The sequence below is a fragment of the Acipenser ruthenus genome, chromosome 4 (assembly GCF_902713425.1).
Source record: "Acipenser ruthenus chromosome 4, fAciRut3.2 maternal haplotype, whole genome shotgun sequence".
Classification (NCBI taxonomy): Eukaryota; Metazoa; Chordata; class Actinopteri; order Acipenseriformes; family Acipenseridae; genus Acipenser; species Acipenser ruthenus.
In genome coordinates this window covers 59,826,966-59,842,195 of record NC_081192.1, presented here as the reverse complement: position 1 = coordinate 59,842,195, position 15,230 = coordinate 59,826,966, and the positions used below count along the sequence as shown (strand labels likewise).

At 36.3% G+C, this 15,230-nt stretch overlaps 1 protein-coding gene and 1 long non-coding RNA gene across 2 annotated transcripts; one reads left to right on the top strand and one right to left on the bottom strand.

Moving 5' to 3' along the window:
- Positions 1-244: 244 nt before the first annotated feature.
- Positions 245-2,880, bottom strand: LOC117399942 (uncharacterized). Its single transcript, XM_033999403.3, has 5 exons — positions 2,637-2,880; positions 2,514-2,547; positions 2,056-2,226; positions 1,450-1,527; positions 245-1,083 (listed from the first exon to the last, which is right to left on the bottom strand). The coding sequence occupies exons 1-5, from the start codon at positions 2,747-2,749 to the stop codon at positions 832-834; spliced, it is 648 nt and encodes a 215-aa protein (XP_033855294.1). The 5' UTR covers positions 2,750-2,880; the 3' UTR covers positions 245-831.
- On the top strand, positions 2,869-5,357 carry LOC131736912 (uncharacterized). The gene is made up of 5 exons (XR_009328499.1): positions 2,869-3,358; positions 3,777-3,916; positions 4,074-4,190; positions 4,444-4,634; positions 5,145-5,357. It is a non-coding gene; the product is annotated as an uncharacterized LOC131736912 (long non-coding RNA).
- The last annotated feature ends 9,873 nt before the right edge of the window (positions 5,358-15,230 follow it).

Below are 15,230 nucleotides of genomic sequence, written 5' to 3'. Positions count from 1 at the left end.
TGCTGGGTATGAGAAACAACATGCATGTTGTACTGTGTAATACATCAATTCTAAAAATTCTCAGTGGAATACTGTACCTCACCCTGAAACAAAGAGTTTGGTCAAGTTCTTTTGCGATTAAAGTCTGATGTAAATCACATCTTCAAAATAACTTATGTAGTGATGGCATCTTCCAAGCAATATGGGATTTTCATTATACATTACAAAGTAATAATTCAAAAACCTTAGTAGCCAGTTAAAAACTACATACTATACTGCATGTGGGCCAGAGCTAGAATTTTAACTGCATATCACTTAAAAATTAAAATAAAAAAGCAAATAATAGCTTTAAAAAAACAACATGAAAAACATTAGACTTTCTTACTGTTTATTGTACATTTGTAGGTCAAATACATTGCACAGAAAAAACACATGGTAGTTTGAAACATGTATAAGCAGAGGCTAAAATTTAACAAGAATTTTAACAACTGCCTTTTATATACAACATTATTACAATTGTACCTGTGGCGTTTTTCATAAATCGAAAGGAACTGTAGTTCCTCGAACCAAGTTAGCCGTGGTGAGAGAACGGGAGTTCCTATCTATACAGTGTAAGATCTGAAAGAACATTTTCATAGCAAAAGGAATGCAGGATGCCTGGTCACTATCTGTGTACCAGCTGGCATAAACAATGTTATGTCACAGAATGTCTGTGACTGGAAGCCATGTCTATTTCTTACTACCTTTTGTGACAATTCAGGGTCCTCTAAAAATGCTTTGATCTGTGCATGTAAAGGCAAATGAAAGAAAAAGTTTCCTTCTTTCAGACTCCTTTGCTCTATCCATTCTTTCTCACAGTAAGTGCGTTTCTTTACCTAAGTAAGATTCACAGAAATTGCAAACATAATGTATTTCTACAAAATATTTTAAACCTTCAAACGGTTTTTCTAAGTGGTACCAAGATTGTGGTACAGTGCCTTTACCAGCCAATAGATTAATAATGTCCAGCATGTCAGAGACTGCTTCCTTGGTAAGCTTGTGCTTCATTTTCAATGCCATGAGCAGCAGGCCATTCTGTTGTTGAGACGAATACACTTTGTCATCCTGAAACAGGGAAAGTGTTATTATTTATTATATATTTCAGGAAATGTATTTTATATCATGCACATATTCATCCCATAATTATATCCACAGTACTGAAATACAAAAAGTCACATTACAATCTTGGATTTGTGTGCAGTTCTGTAAGGCTACATTATTATAATGAGATTACAGTACAGTGTTTTTATACAAGTCCACATCTTTAAATCTACATTACACCCAAAACAAATTTACCCTTAGCCAACTTTCTATGATCCTTTTCTTTTGAAGAAAGAGGAAAGTGTCCTTCATTACCACTAAAAAGAATGCTGATTTAAAATACACTATGCAGTGGGTACTATAGGGTAAGACACAATAATATACACAAACCTCTTGCAGGTACTTTTCTTGTGTAGATTCATCAAGAGAATGAAAAGGTTCACTGCCAGGATTCTCAATGTCCTGTTCCTGTAATTGAAAAATATGCACATTTACATCCTATACAGTTTGTGGCTCTCCCCAAGCAATGGGAAAATTACACTATGCCATCATACTCGTCTCATATCATAGCACCATCACACTCATTTTCAAAGCTATCATGATTGATTCCTATTTTTTCATTAACATATTTATGTATTTTAACAATTAAACGTTTGGTAAGGCTATAATTAAATCTACATTTATAGTATTACAAATATACATGTACTGCAATTATATTGTTTCTATTTAGTGTTTTGTAAAAGCTCTAAAATAAACATGATATTATTGAACAGATAAATTATTACAATTCATGAGCAACTATTAGATTAACATATTCCTGCATTTGTGCCTGTATACAGACGTTTATAGCTTTAAATGGTCACATTTATTTTAACAGAAACAGCAAAAAGGTAAAATTTAAATTTTAAAAAAAGTTTCTATTAGATATATTACTTTATATAGCATTACACATTATACTACATTAGCACATAATAACAAAAATTACTAGCACTTTACCGTGGTAATTGACTCAAGATCTGCATTCTCCTGTTCATTTGGGGTTATTTCAGGTTCCCGTTCTTCTGATAGATTACTGGATTCTGGTACATCAACGTCTTCATCAGTTTCTAGACTGTCATCATCTTCAATGTTGCTTACAGTACGAATCTCGTCATGTGTTAAAGAACCCTACAGACGCACACCCACATATAAACAGTAAATCAATTGCATTTAACAAAGTACAAAAAATATTATACACAGAATAAGCCACACAGTAATGTGCAATCAACTACCAAACACGGCCGTTTGAAAATGAACTACTTCCTTCAGAATTAATCCTAAATCATTTGTAGTGCTTTCTATTTATTCTACAAAACAAATAGTAGATCTCGTTATTTCACTTGTTTTACTATCATTTTAACAGGTTTTAACTGTGCCTATATTATGTACAGCCTAGGTTGAAATACTTTACTCACCGTTGTTTCTGCTTGACTTGATTGTTCCTTGTTCCTATAAAATAAAAATAAAGGTTTAGAATATATACTATCGTATTATGACTGAACAGCTTTAATAAATTAAACACTAGTGAAGCTACTTGCCTTATCCTTTTCCATCGTCTAAGTGTTCTTCCTGGAACAGCCATTTGGTCAGCCAGGTAGCGTTTGTAGCCACGCTGTGCTGTGGTGATATCGTTTTTATTATAATCACTCATAATTTACAGCCCACGTGCCAGCCTAAAAAACTGTGTAAAAGTACATTGCATGGATTACTTAAATCACAAGCAGCCAACAATGAGAAAGACATTATGTTAACACTACAGAAGCTCATGTGCGTTGGCTGCTGTGTTTGACATCGCACACAGCTCCTCCTACTTTCAGTTCCGTTGTCTGACAAATTCGCTTTCAAAACACTAAAGGAAACAAAATAATATATATTTATCTAGCCAAATTATTAATTAGAAACATAAAAGGGATCGGAGTTTTCATATTTCTTTTTTATTCGATTTATTTGTATTTATCTGGACGTCGTATTTTTTGGCCGACAGGAAGTGAAATCATCACACGTTTCGTGCTGACTTTCAGTTGGGAAGGTGCACAGAGAGACGGAGCAAGCATGTTCGCACTAGTAAAGTGGGTAAATGGCGATGATGACGGTAAATTGAGTGTAATTCCTACTGAGTGGATTAAAGGATTTAATATAGAGGATTTTGAAGAAGAAGGCGACGAAGATGAGCGCCATTATGTCGCAGAGTGGAGAAGAGGGAGTAAACGACCACGTGAAGGATGGCAAGCTTTCGATTGTGAAGTGGAGAAAGTGGGAGGTTAGTATACCATATTTACCACAACTTTGAGATATAGAGATGCATTAGCAATTACGATCTTTGTAAGTAGTAAAAAATGGAAATACATATTTTAATCGTAGGTTGAAAAAAAAAGTTAATTACTGTATCACATGAAGTGAAGAAAGGCCAGCAACAATAGCTATGGCCTAGTAGTAGTACTGCATCCCGAATTTTAGGTGACTGCTGTTAGATTCTCTGTATAAATTACTCATTTGGAAGTAATTAGAAAAAAATAAGCACACTACATAAATTATAAATGTAGTAAAGTTATTATTATTTTTTAAATTTTAAACAACCAATATCTTCCTAGTTACTTTAACATGTAATACTTTTGAAATACAAGAAAACAACTTGTTGAGTATTGATTAATTATGATCCTTTCTGTTTCATTTTTAAGAAAGACAGTTGGAACTTGTTCAAATGCATGATGCAATGACAAGAGCAGAAGAGACTCCAGCTTTGAAAAGAAAGAAATTTCAAAATAGCAGATATGCTGATGACTCCAGCAGTGACACCAAAGACACTCAAGTGTGCCAGGTAAACATTGCTATTTAACATTTCTGTTAAATTTTAAGACTGAACAACATACTACATTTATTTTAAGGTGTGATGCAAGGACCAAATCAAAACTTTGACCCACTAATCATAAGTTACAAATCTGGTGCTGATGGTATCTTTTTTTGTTTGTCACAAGGTTACAGTCTTCTACGCCTGAGGGAATCTGCCATTAATACTGGGTTTTAATTTGCAATTAGGCCCTAGGTAGGAAGCAGTATCTGTCACAGAAGGCTACAAGTGGACGCTGTTGATGGTACAGTATTATTGAGTTCCGCAAAGTTATTTTAGACATCAGTAAAAAAAAAAGTTTTTGGTTTTGGTATCAACATCAACTGCGTTGTGAACCTGCCTTTACTTGATTAGTCCATACAATTGGTGATTTCTAATTGGGGGGGGGGGGGGGGTATAAAAAAAGCTTGCCGATTTCCAAATTTTGAAAAAGAAAAGACGAAGTAGAACAGAGAATTGCAAAGGTTTTCATAAAGCCGAATATTGTATAATTGCAGCTATCCCTGTGATATTGGACAAAATTGAGGAGCTAGGAAAGAGGGACAACTCTGGTCCTACTGACCACTCTATTGACAGTGAGGCAAATTGTCTTTGTGGAAGTCCACGGTATGCTGCGTCGTCTGCAGGATCAACTGTGTCCATATCCTCAATTCCTCAATCACAAGGAAATGGAAGACAACTTGACAAGGTAACAGTGTGTTGTATTACAGGCAGTGGTATATGTCAGTGAATCATTATCCTTTTTATAGCTTGCGAGCGAGGCGAAATGACGTTTTTTTTTTTAGTCTGCACATTGCGTTGTTGCCGCTCCTGACCCGGGTCGATAAACTGCAGTCTGAAACCTCTCGGCCGACCCGCTTGACACCGTGTCAGTGACAGTGTGAAAGCGGCTTTATTGTAACTGGGTTCTTGATGCTGTAGAGGTCATACATGCTCACCCAAAACCAGACTCTTCAAGGTCAATTCTCAGTGGTGTATTTTACCTTATTGACAAGCACAGACTTTTAAAGGAGCCATAGATAGCATTAATTTTAAATCAAGGCTTATAAAGTCATGATATTTGCAAGGACACAATTTCCTAGAATCAAGAACAAGCTAGAGGATTACCCGAATCCTGGTTTTGAGAAAATGCCACATATTTATGTTTTTTTCTTGGTTAATTTGTTATAAAAATAAAACTTATTTCTTCTTTAAACAGGTGGAAATTCATCCAGGAAGTGGAGTGTATATAGACCAGCTGGCTTGGACAATAACAAATAAGGCTACTTCCTACACTTCATTTGTGAGAAATGCTATGCTCTCTGTGTTTGACATTGAAACTTTAGTAAAAAGTAATTTACGTGGTGGAAGTGGCAAACGACAGAAACATGGGGAAAGAAGAGAGGCCTTGGATCCCAACAAAGTGAATGCCATATACAGTGAGTGTTTTTAAGAGTTATTAATTAAATGCTTTTAAACCTTCTTTTTGTAGATGTCCATAATTTTTCTTCCATAGAGCCTATTTTCACTTAAAAATAGTTTTGAATTCAATATGTTTGTTATTATGTATGTATTTCTTAGCAGACATCCTTATCCAGGGCAACTTACAATTGTTACAATTATATCACATTATTTTTACATGCAATTACCCATATATATATATATATATATATATATATATATATATATATATATATAATATATATATATATATTATATATATATATATATAATATATATATATGTATATACTATAATTACTGTAGCAATCTAGGTATAGCACCTTGTTCAAAGGTACAACAGAAGGGTCCCCCACCTGAGATTGAATCCACGACCGTCTGTAAATAAATGTATGGTGCTATGAACAGGCTTTGTCCTGCACTCACTACTGTACTGGTTGACAATTGAATATGGATAGGTAAACACTAAAGAATTGCATTTAGTTCTAAATAAAAATGGGTTTCTTAGCATTCAAACATCGAAACAAACTGAGCTGGTCAGTAGTAAGAGTGTACAATTGTTTTTTTTTTTAACTTGCAAAAAATGGTGATTCATATAGTGCTTTTGAATGTTATATCTCAAGTATGTATTTTTTAAAAACTTTCTTTTCCTTTTCAGCTGCAACTCTGATGAAATTTCCACTTGCCACCAAATCACAGCTTGGTTCTGTAATTAATGGGAAAATAGCTGAACTTAGGTATGGAATAAAGAAACGCACACAAAAATACACAAGGCTTTAATGATACTAACTGATACTGGTACTGGGCTTAGAAGTCATAAACTGTGCGGTAGTTCTAGTTCTGTTTTAGGTTGCCCCTGTATTTTATTTAGATGTTTAATTTCGAAAACAAATGAAACATCCCTTATTAAAGTTTTCCCTGTTGACTTTATTGTAATGTTTTTGCACTTTTACCATTGATTTACCTTACTTTTACCATGGTTTCCTACGGTTTTCAATTATTTTAAGATATCTTCAAATATTTCAATATGTCTGTTTGGCGAGCTACAGGGCCAAACTGCCAGTTAGAGATACATTCAAATATTTGAAGGTATCTCTAAATGATGATTCGGCTTGCCGTAAGAAATAGTGTTAATTTACAGTAGTGTTATTGTATCTATAGTGATAATGTACATGTGTATATCCGAGAAATATTAGGGGATGAAAGTAATGTTTTTTTTTTTTAAGTAATTCAGTGAAACTCCAACTCTGTTTATAACAAGATTGCAAACAAGATTTTGCAGTCGCTCAGATGAGGGCTCAAACTGATAACTGTTCAATAAAGTTTTATAAATTTATAAAATGGGTGCATTTTATTTATCGTACTACTGTAGCAGTCCACAAAACTTTGCAAACTGTTATTGCATGTGAAGTGATCAATTTGTATTACTCTTTTCCTGCATCACACGTTTACATATGTAAATTCACATTTTTCCATATATGAGTAAATACATTACCAACACAACATTTTAATTATGATATCATACATTTATTGAAATATTTATTTCTATATATGTTATTAATGTGTGTATATATATAATAACATGTATTAAACATATATTTTTGACATGATACCATGTATTCATACTATATAATAAATACATTTTAAATGTATGGTTCATATGTGATTAATATATTATAAAAGTATGAAAACTATAATTAAACTACATATTTTTCATATATTGTTATTGTATTGTTACATATATGAAATTCGGCCAATTTCTATATATTAAAAATGTATTTTATATTTTTTTACATATATTATCCACTTAACATTTGAATATATTATTTTGTCATTCAATATATTTTAAATAATATATTAAACATATATTTTTCTTCCGTATGGGTAGGCTCAGCTCACTGCTACCATGCCTGCGCGGTGGGCAAAGACAAAAACACGCTGTCCTCCGAAGCGTGTGCCGTCAGCCGACCGCTTCTTTTCACACTGTGGACTCACCATGCAGCCACCCAAGAGCTACAGCGTCGGAGGACAGCGCAGCTCTCGGGCAGCTTACAGGCAAGCCCACAGGCGAACGGCCAGACTACAGGGGTCGCTGCTGCGCGGTAATCCCATGCTGGACACCACATGTGACAGGACGGCTGGGGGTGGTGACGTCAGGCCAGAAGCAGGAACTGAAACTCACAGGCAGGTACTCAGGTGCAAAGCGCACTGCGGCGCTATTTCTATTGAAACCAAAATAAAGTCTTTAAACAGAAAAAACACTGTACACAGAGCAAAATAAAGTTTTAATAAATAAAATCATGAACACTAAAACACACACCAAAACCCCCGGTCAGGCTGGAAAATCGCCTTCACTGATCCTATCTGGTTTTGGCTTTACTTTCCGTTTCTTCTCTCGCTCGTACGCTCCTCTCTGATCACCCACACTGAGTGCAGAAAACTGCAGGCTTTTATACTGTTTTGAATTCAGGTATTGAATTGGTAAATAATCGTACCATGATGGACAGATTTTCTACATTGTACTTATCTTGTGTTCTGTTACTTTTGATACAGTACCCACTAGAATCAGAATTTGATTAAGAACCATTTACTTAATGTCTCTATCACTTCATTTTGTATGTCTTTTGATGTATACTTTGCATTTTGTGGTATTGTCTTCACTATATCTGCTAATTTGGGATCTTTCTGAAGAGTGTATTCAAATAGCTTTATGAAAAGCCCACTTGTAATCATTTATTTTATCACTATCCCCACGAAGGGGGAGTTCATTGACTACAAGAAAATGTACCATCTCTCCAATGCTTTTAATGTAGTACCTGTTTTTCTCCACTTGTTTGGGGCCTAACAGAGAATCAGATGTTTCTCCCGTTGCCTGTCTGTGTTTAAACTCACTCCAAGCGGCAACACCTTGTAAATGAGCATGACTTGTGGCATATTTGAGAAAACCCTTTTCAAGTTCAAGCACAGATTTCCAATTGTTAAACCCGCATACTGTAAACACGGTATCCTTGTCATTTACGACCCCGAAAATGCGACAAGGAAAACAAAAGCAGGTATGTTTTGTTCCGGAATACTCGATCCAGGGATGCGTTTTAAACCAACTTGCGTTAAAGCTTCTCTCTCGCTGACCAAAACTGTTGCACCAGAAGAACAAGAAGCAATGGCAACTTTCCTCCTTTGGACTTTTTTTATCAGTGCTACTAGTAGTAGTGTGAGGCACAGGTTCTTTATTTTGTTGAATAAGAAACCGATCCATTGTGATGCAGCAGAACTACGGTAAGGAGGCCCAGAAGTAAATACGCAAATAATAACTAAATAAAATGAATGAATGGCAAAAAAAAACTATTTCCTTTGCAGTCAAACTTTGATACTTTAAACTAAAATCACTAACCTAAATTACTAACCTTTTTATAATCTCTCCGTTAACTTTTCTTAACTGTCTATAGTACTTCCCTCTCTCTCACACACAGTCTATGTTTCCGTTAAGATATCAAAGCGAATAACATCTTATGCGCATTTGAAATTCGGCAAAAGTAATGCACGTAATCAACCTAAAATTGGGTTTCCATTCAAATCAATTTCTAGCGGAGAAACTGGCCGATGTTATGACGTTGTGGGCGGAGCTAAAATTATTCACCTCGAAAACTGAAATACGCTAGAAAGAGTGTGACAGACCGTTTCCACTCTTTGCCATGATTTTCCTTTACAAATGTATGCGATTTTACTTATACGATGACGTATCACATCTAGCGAATAACCCCAGTTTACTAAACAGCAGTCTACTGTCCATCACTTCCCCAAAAAAATAATTATTCTTAAAGTATTGTAGCGTGCACGGGGGAAGGCAGCAGTAGGGCTGGTAGGTGACGTAATCACACACAAAGACATAGGCCCGATAATACGCTACTTGCAAGAGAGCCGTTTTTTTGTACAGCGGTATCGGCGCTACGCTTTAGTGCGAGAGGTCCCGGATTCGCCCCCGCCCTCCGCTGTATGTGGATTGCCTGCGGGAACCAAGATTGCTACAGTATTCTCAGGTGAAAATCTAACCATAATATTTGACCGGTGTACTTGAATACTATACTTTTTGTATTGTAAAATTCAGTACGTTAGGTTACCTACAGCTTGATTTGTTTTACGCCATAAGAATCTTAATTAACTGATATTTTGGTTATAGCCTACTATAAGGGTAGCCTACTATTTTCTCATAAATTACAGGAGAATTCTCCACCTTTTCTTGTAATTTATGAGAAATGTTAAACGTTTAATAAGCACACACTTTTCATATTATGTTTTTCTTTCTTTTCCCCCCTCTTGTTTTTTCTCTATTAATAAACGGAGAATAAACACAAAGTTAAGCATCTGACTGATTTTTATATATAGTCGTATATAGAGCAATTGTTTCAGTTTGTGTAAAATCAAGAGAGAACATTACGAAGGGGGTTTCAAACTTTGTTTTATGTTAGTTAATGTTTGATTGCAAAAGAAAAAGGGGGAAAGGCAGAATGCTATACATGGTAAATGTACTGAATTTTCTTTGTAATTAATTACATTTATTACTGAATTTTATTTATATATTTACAATAAAATATTGATTAAAATGTATGAGTTTATCAGAGTCATTTTTATATTAATAAAATTCATGCCATAAAAGCAAGGAATGTATTTGTACAGGAAAGACTGGTGTTCACGACGTGTGACGTAGAGATATTAAAATAGGTTACATTATTCTGTTCAAACTGGAGAATTAAAGCCATTGCGCACGTGTTCGAACTGTGCACTAAACTTAACCCGTATATTGCTCCAGAACAGTTCAGCCCAAGATCACCTATACCAACAGAAAAGAGAATCGCTATCGCTCTGTATAAACTGGCTAACTGTGCAGAATATGCAGTCGCCCAGTTGCACCTGTTACTGTTAGTCGCCATTTTTCCTCCCAGTAAGGAACTTCCTTAGGAGCTGCAATGCACTTTGGGGGATTCGCTTAATTTATGCGAATAAAATTGTTTCCATTTAAATTTATGCGCATTAAGGCACCTTAATTTGCATTTTCTGAAAATATCGACTTTCATAAAACCCTAAGGTCTAGGGTTTTTAAAAGTTCGAATAAATCTACACGTTTTTGCGAATTATACCCATTTCCATTGAGCTTGTCACATATTTTTTTAATCCGTAAACTTTTAGCGAATAAATCCATTGCAATGGAAACATAGCCACACTCTCTCTTCGTTTTAATGGCTTCTTAAACCGGATGTGAGCTTAAACTCACATGGGCGGACATATATTTTTTTTAATAATGTGACTTTGCAAGTACTGTATCCTATATTCAAGCCTATGAGTCAAATAGAAAATGTAAAAATGCACGGATGAAATTAGAAAATGAAATTGAAGATAATACATGCATTTGTCCCATCTAACTTTACTTGCTTAGAGTTTTAAAAACATCTTAATACGATTTTTTAGGAAACCATTTATGAAAGTGGATCTGGGGGGGCCAAAGAGACATTTGGGAGGGCCAGGCCTGCAGTGTTGTAACGATCGGGAGTGGTGTTGGGGGATACTCATTTGATTTTTGTTTCGACTCCCAGTTCCCTTCCCTTATTTTATGCTTTAATTTTCGCAATCATTATTGTTGTAAAGAAATAAACAGCTTTAGCCTTTCAATTCAACCCTGCCTCCATCTAATTTCTGTCCCAACGAACCCAAAATGCTATTGTATCTTCTATATGTCATCTGTTTTTACCCTCAAAATAATCTACTATATACTGGTGAAATGGTAATCAGTTATTTTACCGTTATATTTAATGAAAAACTGTGTCACCAACTTCTCTGTCTCATCGCCTGTCCACCTTGATGTCTGTCATGTATTGGAGACAGTGGAATGGTTTCATAAAGAGATTCAGAAATTATGCAAAACTGCACGTGCCATTATGATCAAAAGTGACCTTTCCAAATTAACACAAAGAAATCTTAAACATGGAAACCTTTTAAGAACTCCGAATGTCCGTTCAATCAAATTTCTAGTCTGTGCATGAGCCTTGCTGAATGTCTTTCAGGACCAGTTCCAGGGTTTAAAATTGGGGTCATTAAAAAATCCCCTCTGGGGTAGCCACTGTCGCCTAACAATATACCTTCAATCTCACTGTTTTCAAACTTGGCGCAGACAAAACTGTTTTCAAATCATGTGTACATCCAGACCATCAAGCAACTACGTTGGTAATATTTAGCTTTGAATCACTGATGATTTGTACATTGATTGAAAAAAAAAAAAACTTTTTGATTCCAAAAAGTTTCAGCACTATCGCCCCCCTGGTGATATTATTGGCACATGGGTGCAGTCTATAGCACCAACCACAGAAGGGAAACCTGCTCTACCAAAAAACAATTGCTGTATACGATGGATATTTTGTTCCGTTAGAAAAGTTATGTTTTGCTCTTGTAAACTTGCAATAGCTTCAGTGATCCTGTGAATTACTCTGCACACAGTTGACGCATCAACACGAAACAAGTCACTGATTACTTTTTTAAATTACCTTGTGGCATAAAACCTCATTGTTATTAGCACTTGAACGAGAGGCAGAAGAGTCTTTATCTCCACCAGCCCGATTATGTTTTCTTTTCTCATATGGAATCTCTGTAGAAAACTTTCATCATTAAATTCAACAAATGGATTGCTATGATCGCAAACAATATGATATCTAACCAATCTTACATACCGAATTTGTATAACAAGTTCAAAATAACCGGCAGCCATAACTTCACAACAATCCAGACTCAATCCACCCTCACACCAGGATTGGAATGTAATCCAGGATCGAACATAAATCTTAATGTGCGCAACGGAAAAAATATGTAAATCCAGGATTCAATCCACGACTCAGTCCAATCCTGGCTGAATCTCAACGTGCGCAATCCACCCTAAAATAGCATCGATGAAGCTTCCGCCACCACATGTTTAAACAATTGACTTATTAGAATTATAACAGTAAGTATTTTTCATTTATTATTATTACTTCATTAACTTTTAATATTTTACATTAATTATGAATTTTGTAAATATACATTTGAAATACTTACTGGTGTTGAATGTATTGGTCCTAAACAATAACAAAAATAATCTTACACTAATTTGAATATGTTTCAATTGCCGTTATCCCTTTATTTTTACCACAACAAAACTAAAACGGTAGGAAATACTATTCTACATTGTATTACGGTGTTTAATATCATTATTTGTCACATTTTATGATAAAGATACGCTTTTGTTTTTTCAGTTCACGGGGTGGGGCAAGGCCACCTGATGTAGTGTTTAAAGACATGGAGTTAGTAACATATAAAACATGTAGAGGGAGGGGCTCTGCCTCTTCAAGGCCCAACATATAGAAGAGGGGTTCCATCATTGAGGAGACCTGACACACAGGAGGGGGGTTACCGTCTCTGATGTAACCCGACATACGAAGAGGGGTCATCGTCTCTTAGATGACCCAACTTACGAACCAGAAAGAAAAACATTGATTAGTAATATTAACACATGAGAGGTTCCGGCTCTTCAATGGCCCACCATATGCAGTAGGGGGGTTCCGTCGCTGAGGAGATCCGACAAACAGAAGGGGGGCCTCCGTCTTTGAGGTGACCCAACATATGAAGAGGCTCATGAACTGAAAAGAAAAAGTGGAATCACTAACCCCTCAAATAATGGACCCCTGGCTCCCCGCTGAAGACACCTATGAGATGAAAAAGGGGAACTGCCAATCCATATAGAAAAGAATAAAAAGAGAGAAAACATTTCATACAAGAAGGAAAGAAAACACTTAACATGACAAAGGGGTTAGTAAGCTGTACCCTACTGACTATGTGAAGACCCTCCTCACGGTGGAAAGAAAAAGAAAATATTATTTTTAGGAGGAAATCTTTGGTGGCCCTGGCGGAAAGGTCGTCCCCACTCCGGACATACTAGCAATGGACTGATGGGCTGAGGATATTTTGGATGATGAAGAACAAATATAAGCTTCCACTGCTGATGAGGTCCAGCACCCCATATTTTTGATTAGATGCTAGTTGATATTTGCTATTGCTGCTGATGTGGCTGCCCCATTCTGAATGAATGAGGAGTGTAGAATTGCTTCAGCATGGAAGTGTAGGGGCACAGAGGATAGTTGATTTTTTAAAGCTGAATACATTGTCCTTGCTGCAGCTGATCCGTTTTTGAAATGCAAAGGAATAGGATGAAATGGGAATCTGGAATGAGGTTCAGGTCACTGCAGCGGATACCTAGAGTAGGAAAGCTAGAAACAGAAGGAACTATATATTCGGAGCATCTGAAAAATCCCAAAAATGCTGACAGGCATATGGTTTCCATAGTTAAATCATTGAATGGAGAGAAGCAGCCTTGGCAGAGAATTGAAATCAAGTTGCCAAGAATGTTTATAGAGACAGGCAGGCGAGCAGGAGATGGAGCCGGTGAGCACTTGGAAATTCCTCGCAGGAGGAGACCAACAGCTGGGATTGATAGTATAGTATCAAGCGAAATTGGTGTTGAATTCCTGACAAATAAGATTTGATTGTAGGTGGTGCCAGATGCAGAGAGTCATTTGCATGAACTATGAAAGCCATGATCCAGTCCTGGTTAAATGGAGTAGGGTTAATCTTGGTTTGGGAGCAGAAAGTTACATAACAAGCCCAACCTGTAGAATATGAGGATCTGGTAGAAGGGACAAGTGCTGAAGCTATGTAATCTTGAGCTGAATTAAGTAGCTTATTGATAGTTGGATTCAGTTGAAAATCTGCTGATTGAACTGTGGAGTTGCTGCTGAAAATGGCAGAGCTATAGGGACCAGACTGTGTAAACGAGAAAGAGCATCAGCTGCATTGTTATTAAAACCCAGTAGGTGGCAAGCTTTTATTAGGAAATTGTTGGAAACTGAAATCCATACTAGCTGCCGCAGTAATTGCACGATAAGAGGGGAACTGGAACGTCCTTTATTTATAATGTGCACTGTAGCTATATTATCGCAGTAGAATAATAATGATTTCATAGACCAGAGATGACCCCATAGCTGGTCAGCTACAACTATTGGGTATATTTCAAGAAGAGCTGTGGATTTTAGATGTGGAGATAGATTTTCAATTTCCTGAGACCATGTACTGGAAAACCACTGATTGTTTAAGAGACCTCCGAATCCCAGAGATGAAGTGTCTGTAAACAAAGCCAGGTCGTGAGGTGCTGAAATGAAATTGTCATTTTTTTATTATTTATTTCTTAGCAGACGCCCTTATTCAGGGTGACTTACAATTGTTACAAGATATCACATTATTTTGACATACAATTACCCATTTATACAGTTGGGTTTTTACTGGAGCACTCTAGGTAAAATACCTTGCTCAAGAGTACAGCAGCAGTGTCCCCCACCTGGGATTGAACCCACAACCCTCTGGTCAAGAGTCCAGAGCCCTAACCACTATACCTCTGGTTCTTGAATGTCAGAATGAAGGTTCTTGCTTTGAAAAGAGGAGGGCCGAGTCTGGTTGAAAAACATTTTTAGTCCATCGATTAAGTAGCTGGTGAAAATGATGTCAGGGTGATTCTGGAGTTTTTTGGATAAAGCCGGAATGTTTATGGGAGTGGAGACTGTGAGCATTGGAGAGAGTCACTTGCATCTCCACAAGTAGTGCACATATGAATGAAGTTACATTGCTTGTATGAGCAGAAACCAGCATTAAATTTATTACAGATTTGTCTCCCTCTGGAGAATCTAATTCTGCACCCGTATTTATCTTGCCTTGAGGATAAATCTGGAGGAGCTGAAGCATGCATAGGATTAGTGAAGGAAGCTGTTTGAGTAGAC